We start from the raw sequence: 17,630 nt of genomic DNA on the forward strand, positions 1-17,630 counted from the left end.
CAGTATCTAATAAATATGATGCTATATTTAATGTTGAAATTATTTTTCTTCAGAAGTCTGAATAAATAAAACACATAAGAATGAAAAAGAGACATCCTGGTCTCTAGAGCTATGCCACACATAAGTTACTGGAGGCAAATATTCACTTTTGTAATATTACAACCTTTGACATGACAGAATTGTGTTGCACATTATATCATCAGGAAACATTAATAGATTCTTAGGATAAAGATAGTAATCTGAAGGAAGGAACTCTTTTGGAGACATAGTGCTAAATAACCAAGGGTACTGTTTAGCTTTTTTCTTAGGATGATTTGTGTCATTAAATGCAGATCAAAACAGCTCTTAAGTTATTAACATTAATTCTTTTCTTTATAATCAGCTTGTTAGAATATACATACATATATATTTAATGTTTTAGAAGAGCAGCAATTGACTATGCATTAGATCATAACTTTTCAACATTTGAAGCAATAGTTATAATTTAATGGCTTCAGTTCATAGCTATAAACCCCACATAATATTGATAGGATTTCAAAATGGCAGTTTTAGGCTTTTGAGGAGGTTTTGCTACCATTTCAGTTTTAATCTGGTTAAGTTCTTAGATTGGTAATCTAACAAGTTACTGAGCATTAATTTCAAGAATCTCAAATTGATGTGTGAATGCAAATAATACTTTGGATTTTGTAATTATACACCCATGTGGTAACAATTCCTGGTCTTATTTCTGGTAATGGGGAACTCCCTTCACTTTTTGAAATCATTATAACTAAATCCCAAAAATAAAGTTTTTTTTTAAAAATCTTAAGCCTAATTTACCTCCTTTAAATTTTTATTCATTGGTCTGTCATCAGCCCTCTTGAGCTGTGCTAGATTTAATCCAGTATACCTTTTTTGTGTGTATGTGCCAGCTCTTTAAATATTCAGCTATTTAACTGTGCTTTTGTATGCTCTCTCCGATGAAGGTTCTCTTATCAGCTCAATAGTTTTAGATTCATCTGTTCCTAATATGATATTGTCTGCAGATCCTTCTTTCTGCTTCCACTGTTTTGGAAAATCTCTGATTTTTCAAAGCTGTTTTTAAAATGTGGCATCTGGAACTCAGCCTCATTCCAGATGTGGCCTTGGCAGAATATAGTAGCTCTATTGCTTTCTTCCTCCTGAAATACTTACTTCTATTGCACAAGTCATTGAAAGTGTTGGTAGAGGAATCATAAATTGTTGATCCATTGATCTTGTATTCAATAAACAAATTTCTTTAGCTTTTTAAAATCTAATTAAGCCCCTTTCCTACTTGGAGCATTCTGTTCTATCTTCAACTTAAATTTTATGTTTAAATTTTATCCAATGAATATTTTAGTGCTAAGTACATACTTAAATGGATTTTTTTTGGTAATTTTTCTAGACAGTACAGCTCTTTAATATATCAATTTAATAAACATGCCATATCTGTCTTGAGTTCTGGGGAAAGACTGACTAGATATTGAAGACCTTTTTCCAGACTGAGAGGAACATTGACTCTTTAGGGGTGACTCTTCAGCCACTGATGGAACTACCTTACTACAACAGTTTCATACTTACCCACCATGTCAATAGGGATATCATTTGAAAAGCTTTTTGTATAGACCTTATTGGAATCAACATATATTGTGAATATGACATTCCCCTAATCTCCTGCCTATTAATTCTACAAGGAACTTCCTCTGTGAGATGTTATCTCTTACTGATGAGCATTTAAGTGTTTGTAATTATTTGTTTAATATTTTCCTCTATGAGACTCAACAAGAAATTTTACTCATCTGTAATTTCTGAAATCCACTTTTTTTCTCCTTTCTGGAAAATTGGGTCTACATGTTTTATCCCCTTTATTGATCCTCTTAGTATACCAACAATGATTTTGTCTCTGCAATGGTATATACTTTCACAACCCTGTGATCTAATGATGTAAAAACAGAAATACTTGAACTCACTGAATAAGTCTTCATTGTCAGATCTAATGTATCTTGGGCTTACATTTCTTCTTAATTATTTCTGTCCCTTGCATCTTAAAGGTTGTTCTCATTCATCAGGAAGATGGAAACAGACAGCTTTGTTTTATTCCTGAATCTGTCCTAACATTATGCCATCTGTCTTATATAATGGACATATTTCAACATAATTTTTCTTCCTGTTCTGAGCGAAGATACATCCAACTTATATATTTATCATTTCTTAATTCACTCTCATTTTTAGTCTTCCCAATACAATTATTTCAGTTCAGATCCTGTCTTAACCTCCTTTGGGATAGGGACAGTGTTTTGATAAATTTTATATTTTCACAGTTCATAGTCCAGTGGCATAAAGCAGAAATTCCAGAAATATTAAAATTATGAGAAATCTCCCTAAAGAGCATCACTATTCTTTTAAAATCTTACTCTTTTTTAAAAATCTTCTTTGAGATGGTTAGAGTTTTAAAAGTTTTTGTTATTTTTGAGCCATTCTCCCTTTAGAATTTCTGGCTATGCAATCATTCTTGTATTTATTCAAATTTGTTTGAAATTTGCTTCCTTAGTATTTTAGGTGGTATGTATTATACTTTCTTTAGAATGTCTTTTTTGACATAGAGTCACATTCCAGGCTGATAGTCACATCTTCCAGTTATCCATCATTTATGCTTTCTCATTTTTCATAATTCACTATATTTGAACAGCTCCCAATATTACTTCATTAAATTTTGAAGAGATGAAATTGTTAATAAGAAAATCCAGTTTATCATGACTTTGCTCTTTGCAGAATGCACCTGCTAGTTGATGCCAAATTAGTTGATGCACTCCATCACTACTATTATAATTTCACACTTTGTCTCTGTCCTTTTGCTTAAAAAAGAGACAAGGGAGCAATCTGGATTTTATTACAGTACTAATTATTTAGAAAGGCTTCTTAAAGCCAGAGAAAAAAATAAAAAGTAGTTTCATGATATAGCTACTAAAGTAAATCTTATTTTTTTCCCCCACCTCAGGGGCATAATCAACCCATTTCCAGCTTCGAAAGGAATCAGAGCTTCTCCACTTCAGTGTATTCACATAGCTGAAGGGCATACAAAAGCTGTGCTCTGTGTGGATTCTACTGATGATCTTCTCTTCACTGGATCAAAAGGTGCTAGTAGTTGTGCCATGTGGATATTTAACATATTTTTTTTTAATGATTACATTTTAACAGGTTTTTAAAAATGTCAAACTGCTTAAGACACGTAAGAATCTGAGAGATAATCTCATTCAACTCCTGAATTATATAAAATATAAAATCATTGCATAGCTGGGAAGAAAGTAAAACTTGTGTTGATGTTATGTGAATAGAATGGTGAGGGAATACATCTCCTTTTGGTAATTGAGCACCTAATACATGCAAAGCCCTGAGCTTAGTAATGCAGGCTATATAAAAATCTACAAAAGGCCATTACAGTGTACAGTGTGGTAAAGAGAATAAGATGGGTAGCAACCACCATTTCTTGAGCACTTTCTCTATGTCAGAGACTATGCAAATTTTATCTCATTTAATTCTCACAATAACCCCAATGAAATACATGTTGCATCCTAATTTTACAGATGAAGAAGCTGAAGATTCAAGAAATTAAATAATTTTCCCGGATAAACTTAACTAGTAAGTGAAAGAGCCAGGATTAGAAACCTAGGTCTACTCATCTCCAAACCTGCACTCTTAACCCCTTTGGTGCAATTGTAGGCAACTAGAAAGTAACTGTAAACGATTTGAAGAGTTATAGACAAAGAGTTTTGGGGTTTCAGAAAAGGGAGAGATTATGCTAAATTGTGAAAAATAAGGAAGGCTTTGATAAGGAGGCATTTAGGATGAACCTTACAGGATTGTTTGGATTTGACAGGTAAGAATTGGCAACCAAGATTAGAGAACAGTGTAAGCAGAGACTTGGAGGTAGAAGTGGGTTTGGAAACTGAATTCAGTTGGATTGAAAAGTAGAGTATATATGTAGGGGCAGTGGTGGACAGTGAGGTTAGAAAAGTGAGAAGGAAGCATGTACAGGAATTTGGGAAGCTAGTCAAAGCTTTTTAGCATTTAGGGATGTTACAAAGTGAGGGGAAAGTCTAGCTAGAACTTGTGAATTGTGAATAATGGCAAGTAATTCCCCAATTTAAAAAATTTGCTCTGTAAAAGGATTTTCTAATGATTCAAATTAAATTTATTAGTCCAGGATAATTAGATATTTAGCATGTCAAAAAAAAATAGAATAGTTTTATGATTATGTCTTTGGGTCAAAAATGAAATCAATCAGTGACCCCTGGAAAAGAAAGGTGTGTGTATTCCCACGTGTGGAGTGTGGTGAGTATGTAAAAGAGTGATCAAAGCAAAATGTCTCAAAGAGGCTGATTTGGGATTGCCATTTTAAATTCAGGAGAAATTTGAAACAAGATTCTCTTAATATGTCAATTTCAAAATTTTGTATAATTATTTTTTAATACCACATAATGCATACACCAGATATCCTGGCTTTCATCGAATCCTTTATACCTACTTTGCCCTTGAACCTGCTGCAAAGTGTCAAGGATAGAGTTAGGATGCCTGCTGCAAGTTAATTAAATAATTACTGTTTTCTTATCTCATTTTTTTTCTCATAGAAGAGAAATTGTTATTGTTAAGAGAATCTAATTTAGCTCATATTGACAGTATTTCCTCTTTTTTATTTGTTTGTTTTTAGATCGTACTTGTAAAGTATGGAATCTGGTGACCGGGCAGGAGATAATGTCACTGGGAGGTCATCCCAACAATGTAGTATCTGTAAAATACTGTAATTATACAAGTTTGGTCTTCACTGTGTCAACATCTTATATTAAGGTGTGGGATATCAGAGATTCAGCAAAGTGCATTCGAACGCTAACGTAAGTAACTTAAAGACAAACAGCATAAGGGGCAAATAGTTCTTGTTTACAAAATGTAAGAAAAGATAGGCCTATTTATGCATTTCTGTTTATTTATACCTATCCACTTGCAAAGAATATGAAAGTGTTTATAATAAGAACACAGATAAAATAAGGTGAAAAAAAAACTATTGAGACAATGAAATACAATAGCTCAATATTAAACAGGAAAGGAGAAGTCATATTTGATCTGTGACTAAATACACATTTCATATTTCCTCCCTCCCAAATAACTAAGGAATTAAATTTTCATAGTATTCATTAATTGATGTAGTTAAATGATTTACATTACTTGCTTCAGATGAGTACCACTCCTTGGAAAATGGCTGAAATCACCATTATAGACTGTTAAGAAGTACTTGCAAAATTTAATTAGCATGTATTGAATAATACATGCTAATTAATTGAGGAGTTTTTTTAAGACTTACACTGCTTTGGTGCTAGCCTATATTTCATAACTGTAGGTTATGTTGGACAATTGGAGGATGAATTTGTTTTCTACGTCTGTTATCATATATGTATGTCTTTAAAATATAGAGCAAATAGTGATTCTTTTTGCCGTAAGATTGATGAACTGTTTTACATAATTAAAATTAAGGTGAACTCTGTTGGTTTAAATAAGAGAAGGGAGCATAGGAATGGTTAATTTTTACTAATTTGTAGAGTGAGGATTATTAACATTTAAGTGCTATTTTATATTTTGAGAATTACTAATTATTTACTGTACTGAATACAGGTCTCTTGTGGAAAATTTTGTAGAAAAAAACCACTGTATCTTATGTTAGAAATTTACCAATCCAGTTGACTCATTAAAATCAAATTTGAAAAGATTGATTATAACTTGGTATTTTAGAAGTTTGCTAATAAAATGTTTCAGAATTTTAAAATATACTTACCATTTAGAATTTAGCTGAGGAAATAGAAATAAATCATATTTAAGTCTTTCGCATATAGTAAGTAATCCTTATATGATTGGGTTAAAATAAACAAAAACTGAAAATAAAAAGTCCTTAGTGTCTTTAATTCATAAGGGCAAATCTTATATATGAAAGGAATACTGGTAGGCTTGTTCCTCAGGGAACTTCTGGAAGCTGCAGGAAAATGAACTAATTCTGTGACACTGTATCATTTGTTGAGTTTTTTTTGTCTTTGTCATCTAATCTTTTCTGACTCATATTTAAGTCATCCCTAACAGGGCCCAGAATTCCTAGTGTTATAATAACTTGCAAATTAAGAGTTTTAAGCCGTGTCATCTTGTTTTCTTCATTCATTTATTCATTTAACTATCAAAATGTTTATTTATTAGTGTGTATGAGGTGCTGTGCTAGGCACAGTGCATACAGTCACCAAAGAACACAGATCTTCTTGTTGTCTACAGCCAGTTTCCGAGGAATTTAAGGAATTCTAAGACTAACTCTTGTCCAGAAATGTGACTTATTTTGCTTTACTTTGTCTCTGTTAAGGTCTTCAGGTCAAGTTACTCTTGGAGATGCTTGTTCTGCCACCACCAGCCGGACAGTTGCTATTCCTTCTGGGGAAAACCAAATCAATCAAATTGCACTGAACCCAACTGGCACCTTCCTCTATGCAGCTTCTGGAAATGCTGTCAGAATGTGGGATCTTAAAAGGTAGAATTTTAAAGAAAATGTACTTCCTGTATATGGCAAATGCAGTTTCCACACATTAATAACAGTGTGTGTGAAATCTAATTTGTGTAACCCCAGAAGTTAATATAAAAACCTAGACTTTTCTGTTTGATTCAGCACCTCTGAATGTCTATGTCCTCGTTAGCAAACTCACAATTTTCCTTTCTTTTAATCTCCATTGCTGGGAAAAAAATATATGAAGGAAAATAGCCTTTCTTAATATTTGTCTATAAGTTGTGTTGTTTACCAGGAAGAGAACAAGATTCTCATGCTAGTTGCATCAGTACCTTTGAAAGAATTATTTTTTGTAACATCACTTATGCATCATTATCTCAAAATGTTCAGTTTACAAACCATATAACTTTAAGCGTAAATCTTCACAGGAGTTTTATAAATATAGACTTATATATATATATATACACATATATATGATGAAGTATTAAGAAGATGAAGTGAATACAAAGAGAAAACTGATAAATTGAAATGTAAGGCATTACATCTTTGATTTGATTTTTTATTTGCCGTGAAGTATGAGCTTTTATCCTTCATTTGAGTGTTTATTTTAGCTTCTTTTCTAGTTCTTAAAATTTTGGCAGCAAGGGAATATTTATTTATTAGTTAACATGTTTATTCGATATCAATTATGGCAGGCACTATACCAACACTTGTGGTAGGTACTGGGGATAAAGACTGAGCAAGACAAATTTGGTGTCCATCTTCTTAGAACTCATCTTGTAATGGAGGATAAAGGCCATTAAAAGGCAATTACAAGGGCTTCCCTGGTGGCGCAGTGGTTGAGAATCTGCCTGCCAGTGCAGGGGACACGGGTTCGAGCCCTGGTCTGGGAAGATTCCACATGCCGCGGAGCAACTAAGCCCGTGAGCCACAACTACTGAGCCTGCACATCTGGAGCCTGTGCTCCGCAACGGGAGAGGCGGCGACGGTGAGAGGCCCGCGCACCGCGATGAAGAGTGGCCCCCGCTCGCCGCAACTGGAGAAAGCCCTCACACAGAAACGAAGACCCAAAACAGCCAAAAATAAATAAATAAATAAATAAATTTATATTTAAAAAAAAGGCAATTACAAGATTCTGAGTAAAGTTTGTAATTCAGGTAATATAGGTAATTCAGGTAATATAGGTAATTCAGGTAATAATCCCATCTAGAAGGGCTTTGTCAGTAGTAAATCAAAGGGAAATTTATTTTAGAAATTCTGAGGAAAACTGGTTATAACTTGTAACATTTTAATGCATGACTGAGGAAGTATTATAAGCATAATTTATAGATAAATAAATGAAAGAGAAAGAGAAAGAAGAAACACAGTCCTGAGTACTGTTTTAGAAATAAAAAGTAGAAAATTGAAAACAGTGCTTGTTTAAGAAAATTAGGAACGAGATGAGGACTGGGTTTATTCTTGAAGATATTAAACTTGATTTGTAGTTGTAGTACCATGAAGGAAGATACTCGAAGTCATGACATGAGGCAGAAAAGATATCAGCTTTTGAAAATCTTTACACTTTCTCTTCTGCTGAAAAGTTAGATCCTTTTTCAAGTTGCTTGATTTCAGCAACATGATTAAATACAGATTCATCTTAACAAAGTAACTAAGAAAAGAGTTACAAGAAATAATAATATTCTAGAAGGCAAATACATCTCTGTATTCCAGCAGCTTGATTTGAGGTAGGACTATGAAACAAAGGTTCATTGTCACCCCCTGACAATGGGCATCACATGTTTTTTCTACCAGTCAGATATATTCCTGGTCATTTTCATGTCTTTGTAATAACTGATGAAATGGACTACCTATTTTCTGACATACATGTATATACACATATGTGTGCATACATGTATGTGTATATGTGTATAAATGTGTATATATGATGGGTGTACATATATGTGTATGTGTATATGTGAGAATATATGTTAGTGTAGTAAAATAATCTTACTTTCTTCATATTGTTATTTTCTAGTTATATCAGTGACATAGTTGTTTTAATCAAATTTCAAATTGGCCCTAATAACATCAATCATATGTCTATAACATGTTGAGACATTTAACAGATTAAGGTTTACCTGGACTTAGGTTAGAGTTAAAATTAGCCTTTAGCAAGTTTTTGGAGTTTTGATTTTTTTTTTCTCTTTTTACTACCTGAATGATATTAGTTGCCTTGGAATAACTTATTTAGGACTCCTCACACTTCCATCAGAGAATTGATTAGTTTGGCCATTATTTTTACTCTTAATTTGAACAGAGTTGCATAGAGGTGGAGTTAAATCAAAAAGAACAGTTTTAGCAAAGACTGTTGATTATTTTTGCTGAGGCTTAGGCTCAACATGCTAAGAAATATTTTCAAACATAATTATTTTTCTTTCTTTTTAAAGGTTTCAGTCCACAGGAAAGTTAACGGGACACCTAGGCCCTGTTATGTGTCTTACTGTAGATCAGATTTCTAGTGGACAAGATTTAATCATCACTGGCTCCAAGGATCATTATATCAAAGTGTGTATAATAAAGTTGTTTAATTACATTCTCCTATTAAATGATAGATTTGAAGTATTGAGATGCACCTGGGACCCTTTTCTCTTAATCAGTTTTCTTTTTTCTCATTTCTAACCTTTGCTTTTTCTTCCTGATCTTTTCCTCACTCGGTTCCCGGTTGTGTTGTATTATTATTTAAATATGTATTCTCACTTTTCATAGAAGATAGGTTGGGAGGGATTTTAAAAATTTTTTTGGCTCAGTCATCCAACTAATGCTTAAGTCTCATCATCACCACCTTTAATGCTGAACATGTTATGGTCTTCATATTTTATGCAAGTAGCAGATAAGATGAGGAGAGAAGCGTAGTTTGATTCTGGAGATGTTAAATTTGAGATGCTAATAGAGGACCTTCTCATGTAGTCCAGTAGGCCATTTGAAAAGCAAGTCCAGAGCTCAAGATAAGTTATGACTAGACATGTATGTTTCAGAGCTGTTCAAACAGAAGCAGATGGTTAAGGAGTTAGAGTAGTTGACACGGCCAAAGGAGGGGGGTTGATATGACTCAGCCTTGGGGAATCCTATAAGAACCAACGGGAATAAAAAGAGGAAACAGTAATAAAGAGAGATAGGAAGAGTATAAGTACTCTTTTTTAGAAACTTTGATTAAGAGATGAGAAATCTGTTAGTGACTTGACAATAGAATGGTTAAGGTGAGAGGATTTTATATTTGATAGACTTGAGCATGTTTATATGCTCAGGAAATGGGTTCAGTGGAGAGGGAAAGTGTGAAGAGTGAAGTGGTAGCAATTGGTGAATCAGATCAAAGATGTGAACCTTGGGAAAAAGTAGGTACACTTTAGCATCTGAAAAGAAGGGAAGGGTAAGAGAATGTTTGAGAATAAAAGGAAACTTTTGTAACTGGGAGGATGGTCCAGAAAGTTTATTTTTGGTCATACTAACCTTTTTAGGAAATCACAAGTTCAACAGTTAAGAGAGATGAGAGCAACTGAGGGGAGTGAAAGGTTTTGAATAGCAGCTTTGGAGAATTTGAGATGACCGCCAAGATTGCAGAGCTACCTAATAGTGTTTAAATAACAATCATATCATTTATTTGAATTTCAACTGGATTGATATGTAGCATTTTTATTATTTAACATATCATTTGTACACTCACACATGAGAAAATTGGTTGCCTTTCTTAAGAGCTTACAGTCATGTAAACATGTGACATGTAAGCAAAAGTAGTGTGAAGATAAGGCTCAGGTTCATCCTGAGTCATTCATAGCAGATTATTTTAGTTAACTTAGTAAATAAAACAAATCATATCTGGTTAATATACGTGTGTGTGTTTCTATGAATGAACACATATAGGTGCTTATTTGTAAGTTAAATAGGATGACTGCTTCCTTTCTGCTTTTATTTAGATGTTTGATGTAACTGAAGGGGCTCTTGGAGCTGTGAGTCCCACCCACAATTTCGAGCCCCCTCATTATGATGGCATTGAAGCATTAACCATACAAGGGGATAACCTATTTAGTGGTTCCAGAGATAATGGAATCAAGAAATGGGATTTAGCTCAAAAAGACCTTCTACAGGTAATGCAAAACCTTTTCATGGGATGGAGTGGGTATTTCAAAGTCACCAGTATTCTATATAAGAACGCGAAGAGCCTCTATTTAGATTTTCATTGTTTAGGGTTGGTATCAAACAGGGCTTCCTCTTAAAGAGTGTTTCATCACCAGCCACCAGAGTTACTAATTATGAAAAGGGCAACATTCAACATTTAATGATATCTCCTAAATAAAAGGGGAATAGATAAGAGTTGGAAGATCTGGGATTGCCCATGCTTGTGTTTACTAAATGAAATCAGTCTTGGAGTAAAGCAGTCAGTTTCTCATTTTGTTTTTGTTATTTTGTTTTATGTACACATATTCCAAAGAGTACCAAGTTTCACTAAGGTCAAAGCAGTCTAAATGATTCCTCATCTCATTTTCATACATTCAACAGTGGTGGTTCTCTCATTTCCTATAGAATGATAGTTGGATTGAAGTGTTCTGTCAATACAATCAAACATTGGTGGCTTTTCCTAATTCCCAGAGGAAGAAATTAGTTAACAGATAAAATTGTACTCAATTTCAGGCTTTTCCTTATAAATGTGTGCATGTGTATGTATTGCAATTACTCCTACTTTCCTGCTTACAACCAGATGAAAACAAAATGAACAAGTAGCATGAATGTTAATAGAAAAAACCTGGCAACAGATGCATATATTGCACTCAAAAGCTTTTCTTTTGTAGATATACATTCTTGGATGTGACTTTTATGTTATGTATATAAATATATTTATGCATAAAATATGGTATATAGTCTGAGCTTATAATTGTTATTTACTCATTGTGAAATATATAGGTTAGCTCCAGCCTTCAACAAAAACCTTTAGGCCTCTATGTTCTCTTCCAAAATTTAAGGCAGTGATTTTATGAGACAATCCTTATAGTCTACACACCAGGTTGTAGTTTTCAAACTAGTTGCATGAGATACATTTTGGAGAAAGGTAAGATAGTTACTCCTTTGAAGAGAAAGTGATGTTTGAAAAAAAATCCTGTATATTTTCCAGGTGTTTTAGATTCTATAGATTTGTTTTTTTTAACATTCTAGGCCTTTAATACTGATAACACTGATGATAACTAGTGAGGCAAATTTAGGAGCAAATTACAGATTTATTTCTTTAAATCATGAAGAGTGACTTTACAGAAAATGATTTTTATGGTTTCCAGGCCAATTCAGTGTTCCAAATTTTTAATTTTGTCAATAAAAACTTTTGTAACTTATTTTGGTATGAAAATGTCAGTTTGGAGTACTCCCCTTAAACTGCTGATTTTTCTTTTTTTTCTCAGCAAGTTCCAAATGCACATAAGGATTGGGTCTGTGCCCTTGGAGTGATGCCAGGCCACCCAGTTTTGCTCAGTGGCTGCAGAGGGGGCATTCTGAAACTCTGGAACATAGATACCTTTGTGCCAGTTGGAGAGATGAAAGGTCATGAGAGTCCTATCAATGCCATATGTGTTAATTCCACCCACATTTTTACTGCAGCTGAGTAAGTTTCTCCTATGTGATCTTTCTCTATACTGTTTACTTGTATTCAGTTTTAATAAACCCTGTAAGTTGTAAGTACCTGGAAATGTAGAACATATGAATCCTTTTATTACAGTTATTCTAATGTCTATTTGTAATGTCTTATTTATATTTTCTGAGATACACTGTGGGCACTGAGTTTGGGCTCCCCTGGTTACATGGTAATAGTGTTACTCCTATATCGGCTCTCTGATTAGACTAAGAAGTCTGCTGCCAGATCTTCCCCTGGCGATTTTAATTTTTAAAAAATCATTCATAAGTGACTAGTTTCTAAAAGTTTTTTCCAGAAAGGCAACAAACTTGTCATTCTTCACATTTAGACCAATTCATTAAAAAAAAAAAAAACTTTGTGCATCTTCCACCTCCTTTAAAGTTTAAGTACATAGTAATAATATCTACTTCCCTCTTAAGATGGCTGGATTGATTAATTTATTTGCTCATTTGCTTATTCATGATGAATCTCCTATGTGCCAGGCACTGTTCCAGACCCTTGGGAATAGAGAAGTGAACAAAATAGATACAAACGGTAGTTTCATTCTAAGGAGGAGTAAAGAAAATAAATAAGTAAAATATGTTACATGGTGAGAGGTGCTATGGAGAAAAATAAAGCAGGGAAGGGGGATGAGAGCATCACTGGGGGGCAGGGGTTACACAATAGAGTGGTCAGTGAAGGCCTTACTGAGAAAGTGACATTTAAGAAGATGTTTGAAGGAGGTGTAGAGATGTGACCATAAAAATGACATAACATGTATATAAGTACTTTGAAAAGGAAAGCATATATACTAACTATAATGTGAGGTGTTCATCTCATTCAAATAAAATGTAATTTCTCATGAATATCTATCTTGAAAATCTTCCTATGTCATTTGTGTACCAATTATGTTACTTAATTTGACCGAATGCTTGATTCGTCTGTCCTAAATGCACGATTACCCTGATTTTATTTTGAAACCTCTGCTATATTTCTCTGGTGTCTCTTATTATTTGTGCTGTTTCCATTGAATCCCTCTTCTCATTTAGATTTACTTCCTCTCATCTCTAAAGTACATCAAAGTCAATTTCTTTTGTGTTTTTCTAAGGTGCTTACCTTTGGTGCTTCATTGATGCTATTTCCAAGATGCATTACTTTCTTAAGAGTCATCACTTTTATTTGTTCCCTTGGAAATTTGTTTTGTCCTCACAATTTATGGGAAATAAATTAATATCCCTCAAAGCTGTGGGACACACAAGATAAGACTATAAAAGTATTATGTATCACTGATACAGTTTTATTTTTGAAGAATTGAAATTTTTCTCAGTTTACCCATGGAGCATCAGATGCAGATGTATTTACCATGTAACATAAAATCAGGAAAATAGTCAATAAAATCAGAAGGCCTATTTTCAAATTAGTGCTCCTTATTTGTTATCTAACAAATGTTTGTATAGGGCTTAGTATCTACCAGGCATTGTTCTAAGTGTTTTCAGGCTTTATTTAACTCATTTAGTCTGCATAAGAACTCTAGAAGATGAGTATTATTATAATCCCTATTTTATAGGTGGGACTTTATAATTCAAAGTCCTTGTATCAGTAATTCTATCATATCTGATTTCTGGATCTGTTGTCACTGATTGATTTTTCTTATGATTGTGGGTCTTATTTTTTCTGCTTTTATGTCAAGTAACATTTTATTGAATGTTGAACATTAATTATAATATTGTGTTTTGAGTATCTGGATTTTGTTGTATTCCTTTAAAGAGTATTGGGCTTTGTTTGTCAGGCACATAAGTTACTTGTGGTTCAGCTCATATTTTTGAGACTTGTTTTTAACTCTTCTTGGATTTCTACTGAATGTCTTGAATGTTCCCTGAACATCTCACAGCCCTTTGTGAACTCTGGGATTTGTTTGACTTATACTCACTAGTAGTTTTTTGGTCTGGCCTTATAGTCTGATTCTACTCATGTGCAGCTTAGCCTTCAGTCAAAGGCATTAGGGGACCCCTATGTAGATTGATGGAATTCTTTTCCTATAGCTCCATAGTTCTTTTTGCATAGCTCTCTCCTCTTCTCTATCTGGTTCTACAAATTCCAACTATTTCACACTTCCCAGATTTTTATTACTATCTCTTCAACTCTGATTCTGTGATTTTTCTGCTTGGTTTCCCCATGTTGCTGTAGTCTGGAAAGTGCTGCCAGACTGAGAGCCAGGGCCATCACAGAGCTCACCTTCTCTGTTTCCCTTTTCTCAGGGATTACAGGCCTGAACTACCCATTGCCCAGTTTCTGAAAATAGTTGTTCCATATATTCTGTCAAGTTTTCACTTTGTTTACAACAGGAGCGCTAACCTGGCACAAGTTACTCTGTCATGACTAGTAGTGTAAGTTTGTTCATCTTAGACTTCATATGTCCAAAAATGAACTCCTGACCTTCCTAAGAAACCTGCTCATCCTAAAGCCTTCTCCATCTCAGTTGATGGCTTGTCTGTCTTCTCTGTTGCTTAGTTTAGAAACCTTCATTCCTCCCTTTCTTTCACACTCCGTATCCAGTTCATCAGCAAACTCTGTTGGTGTTCTACCTTTAAATTATATCTAGAATGTGACCACTTCTCACCATGCCTTTTGCTGCCTCACTGACCCTAATCACCATCAGCTCTTGGATTACTACAGTAGCCTCCTAAACAAGGTCCGTTGCCCATATGTAGTCTATTCTCAACACAGACACCAGAGTAATTTTTTAAAAATACAAGTCAGATCTTGTTCCTTCTCTGCTCAAAACCTTACATTGGTCATCCATTTTATCTAAAGTAGAAGCCGTTACTTGATCTGACCCTTTGAGCATTTATCTCTCACCTTACCTTCTAGTACCCTCTGGCGTGCTCCTTCTCTTACAACACCAATAACATCTTTGCTGGTTCTTGAACATATCAGGCTCACTCCAACCTTAGGACATTTGCCCAAAGTGCCTTCAGAGATCCTGATCTTCTTCTAATGTCTTTCTTTCTCAATAAGAATACCCTTGCCATTTTATTTAAAATTGTGATCTCTCCTATCAACTACCACTCCTGATCCTGATCCCCTTTGACATACTCTTTAATTTCTCTATAACATTTATTACTTTCTAATAAACTTTATAATTTATTTATTAAGTTTTATTGTCTGTCTCCTTTTGCTAGAATATATGATCTACAAAGGCATAAGGTTGTGTTTTTTATTTGTTTATTTTTAATTGATCCCAAGCACCTAGAATAATGCCTAGAACACTGCAAGTTCCCAATAAACATTTGTTGAATGGATGGTTGTATAAATAAATGGAATGGATAAATGGGTGGTTGAGTGAACATATCCCCTTCTGTTTTCAGTTACATGTGCTGTGTGGGATGGGGAGAGATTATTATTTCCCCCCAGTTTTATTGATATATAATTGACATACAGCACTGTGTAAGTTTAAGGTATACAGCATAATGATTTGACTTAAATATATAATGAAATGATTATCACAATAAGCTTAGTTAGCATCCATCATCTCATGTAGATACAAAAAAAAAAAGAAAAGGAAAAGAAAAAAATATGATTTTTTTTACCTTGTGGTAAGAACTCTTAGGGATGAGGAGATTGTTGATTAAAAATTAGAAAGCCTGGATTCTAGGCTCAGCTCTGTACTCTACCATGTTACATTGAACAAGTCACTAAACTTTCTTTATCCTTGAAATGGACTACATAATCTTTGAAATACTTTTTAACTATACAATTCTATGGCAACTCGTTCTTTTGGCTTTGGGTTTGTTAGGAAGTGGGAGAAAAGCAACACTCACTTTTTAGAGCCATGAGAGACATGGTAAGAAATGTGATTGTCTAATGACTAGTCCCCAGAACCCACATGTTAAGTGAATAAAAATAAGTTTTCTCAGAAAAGCTTTGAATTGTCTATGTTCTATGATAGGCAGAATGTTAGACTACTTCTTAGTAGCCTCCTGCTTTTTCTGTGGGCTTATGTTGATTTAACCTGAACATAATTCTTCCTGAATATCAACAGATTCACCAACTCCCTGGAATTCCTGCCCTGGCCCCCTCACTGTGATCTTACTCTGGGCTCTTATGCCTGAAGACCTCTGACCATGTCATATCAGTAAAGTCTTTAAGAGATGGAGCCAGACTGCCTGGTTTCACATATTGGCACTATCACTTACTTTGTGATCTTGGGCAAAATTTTTTTTTTTTTTGGCCACACCTTGAGACATGCGGAACTTCCCCGACCAGGGATCGAACCCACGCTCCCTGCAGTGGAAGGGCAGAGTCAACCACTGGACCACCAGGGAAGCCCCATCTTGGGCAAATTAATTAACTTCTTTGGACCTCAATTTGCTCATCAATAAATAGGGGAGAATAGCATTATCTATATCTTATGATATGTAAAGAGAATTAAATGCATTAATGTATGTGAGGGGAACATAGTAACAATACCTGGCATACAGTAAGCCCTTGATAATATGAACTATTTTTAATTTCATTATTATGGTACCTGTTTGATATACCTGTGGGACAATGTATATTTTTACTTATATCTATTAGAGATCTTTTCAGAAAATGTTTCCATGATAAGTAATTCTATGAACTATTTCTTTATCCTTCCACCTCTTTTCACATGTTCATTTTTAATTTATTATTGTGTAGTGATCGAACTGTGAGAATTTGGAAGACTCGAAATTTGCAAGATGGTCAGCTCTTTGACACAGGAGATCCGGTGGAAGATATTGCCAGTAATTAAACATGAATGAAGATAGTCATAAACTGAATACTGTGATTATACTCTATGTTCTTTATGGAAAATGTTGTCCTTCATTTATTAGGCAAAAACTTGTGAATGGGATTAACTGGAAAATATATCTGAATCCAACTGCTGAATATAAATGGTATTCTAATAATATTGTGTACTATCCTGTGTGCTTAATTTTAATATCTACCAATGCATATATAACCTATAATTGATATGCTGCTTGATTTGCACTTATATCGTGGCTGGATTTTTATGCCTAGCTATAAAGAACATCTTCAAATTATTTGAAGTACAACATGTCTGCTTTTGTGACAGTCAGAAAATACACTTGGAATACAAAGCAACCCACTGTTAACTCATTCATATAGTCTGTTCAGATGATTTACATATTTAAAACATATTGGGAATGTTAATCAAACATTGGTTTGTCTGGTATTTATATCAGCCTACAGAGGGTTCCCAAATTTAAAAGCTCTTTTAATGTAATGGAAAAAAGGTATGAGAATATTATTGATGGTGATTTTTCATAAAATGGAATTAAATTTAACCTGCTAACAAAGAATGTTAAAACAGATTGTGTTAGATATCGACATTTACTTGTATTGACCAAAGTTTTGCAGCTGTGCTATATTCTGTGCTCAGGACTAAAATGCTGTTAAATTGTTTTATTAGTGCTGTGCATACAT

The 17,630-nt window shown here is 34.0% G+C and overlaps 1 protein-coding gene across 7 annotated transcripts in view; it reads left to right on the forward strand.

The window, feature by feature from the left end:
* KIF21A (kinesin family member 21A) overlaps window positions 1-17,209 on the forward strand; it is a 174,235-nt gene extending 157,026 nt beyond the window's left edge. For all 7 annotated transcript variants that reach the window (XM_061205892.1, XM_061205886.1, XM_061205888.1 and 4 more), the window contains 7 exons: window positions 2,999-3,135; window positions 4,709-4,889; window positions 6,392-6,556; window positions 8,956-9,073; window positions 10,480-10,650; window positions 11,953-12,152; window positions 16,842-17,209. In XM_061205892.1, coding sequence (XP_061061875.1) covers window positions 2,999-3,135; window positions 4,709-4,889; window positions 6,392-6,556; window positions 8,956-9,073; window positions 10,480-10,650; window positions 11,953-12,152; window positions 16,842-16,935 — 1,066 coding nt within the window. In that variant the 3' untranslated portion in view covers window positions 16,936-17,209. The remainder of the gene's footprint in view (window positions 1-2,998; window positions 3,136-4,708; window positions 4,890-6,391; window positions 6,557-8,955; window positions 9,074-10,479; window positions 10,651-11,952; window positions 12,153-16,841) is intronic.
* The last annotated feature ends 421 nt before the right edge of the window (window positions 17,210-17,630 follow it).

The sequence above is a fragment of the Eubalaena glacialis genome, chromosome 11 (genome assembly GCF_028564815.1).
Source record: "Eubalaena glacialis isolate mEubGla1 chromosome 11, mEubGla1.1.hap2.+ XY, whole genome shotgun sequence".
In the NCBI taxonomy this organism is placed as follows: Eukaryota; Metazoa; Chordata; class Mammalia; order Artiodactyla; family Balaenidae; genus Eubalaena; species Eubalaena glacialis.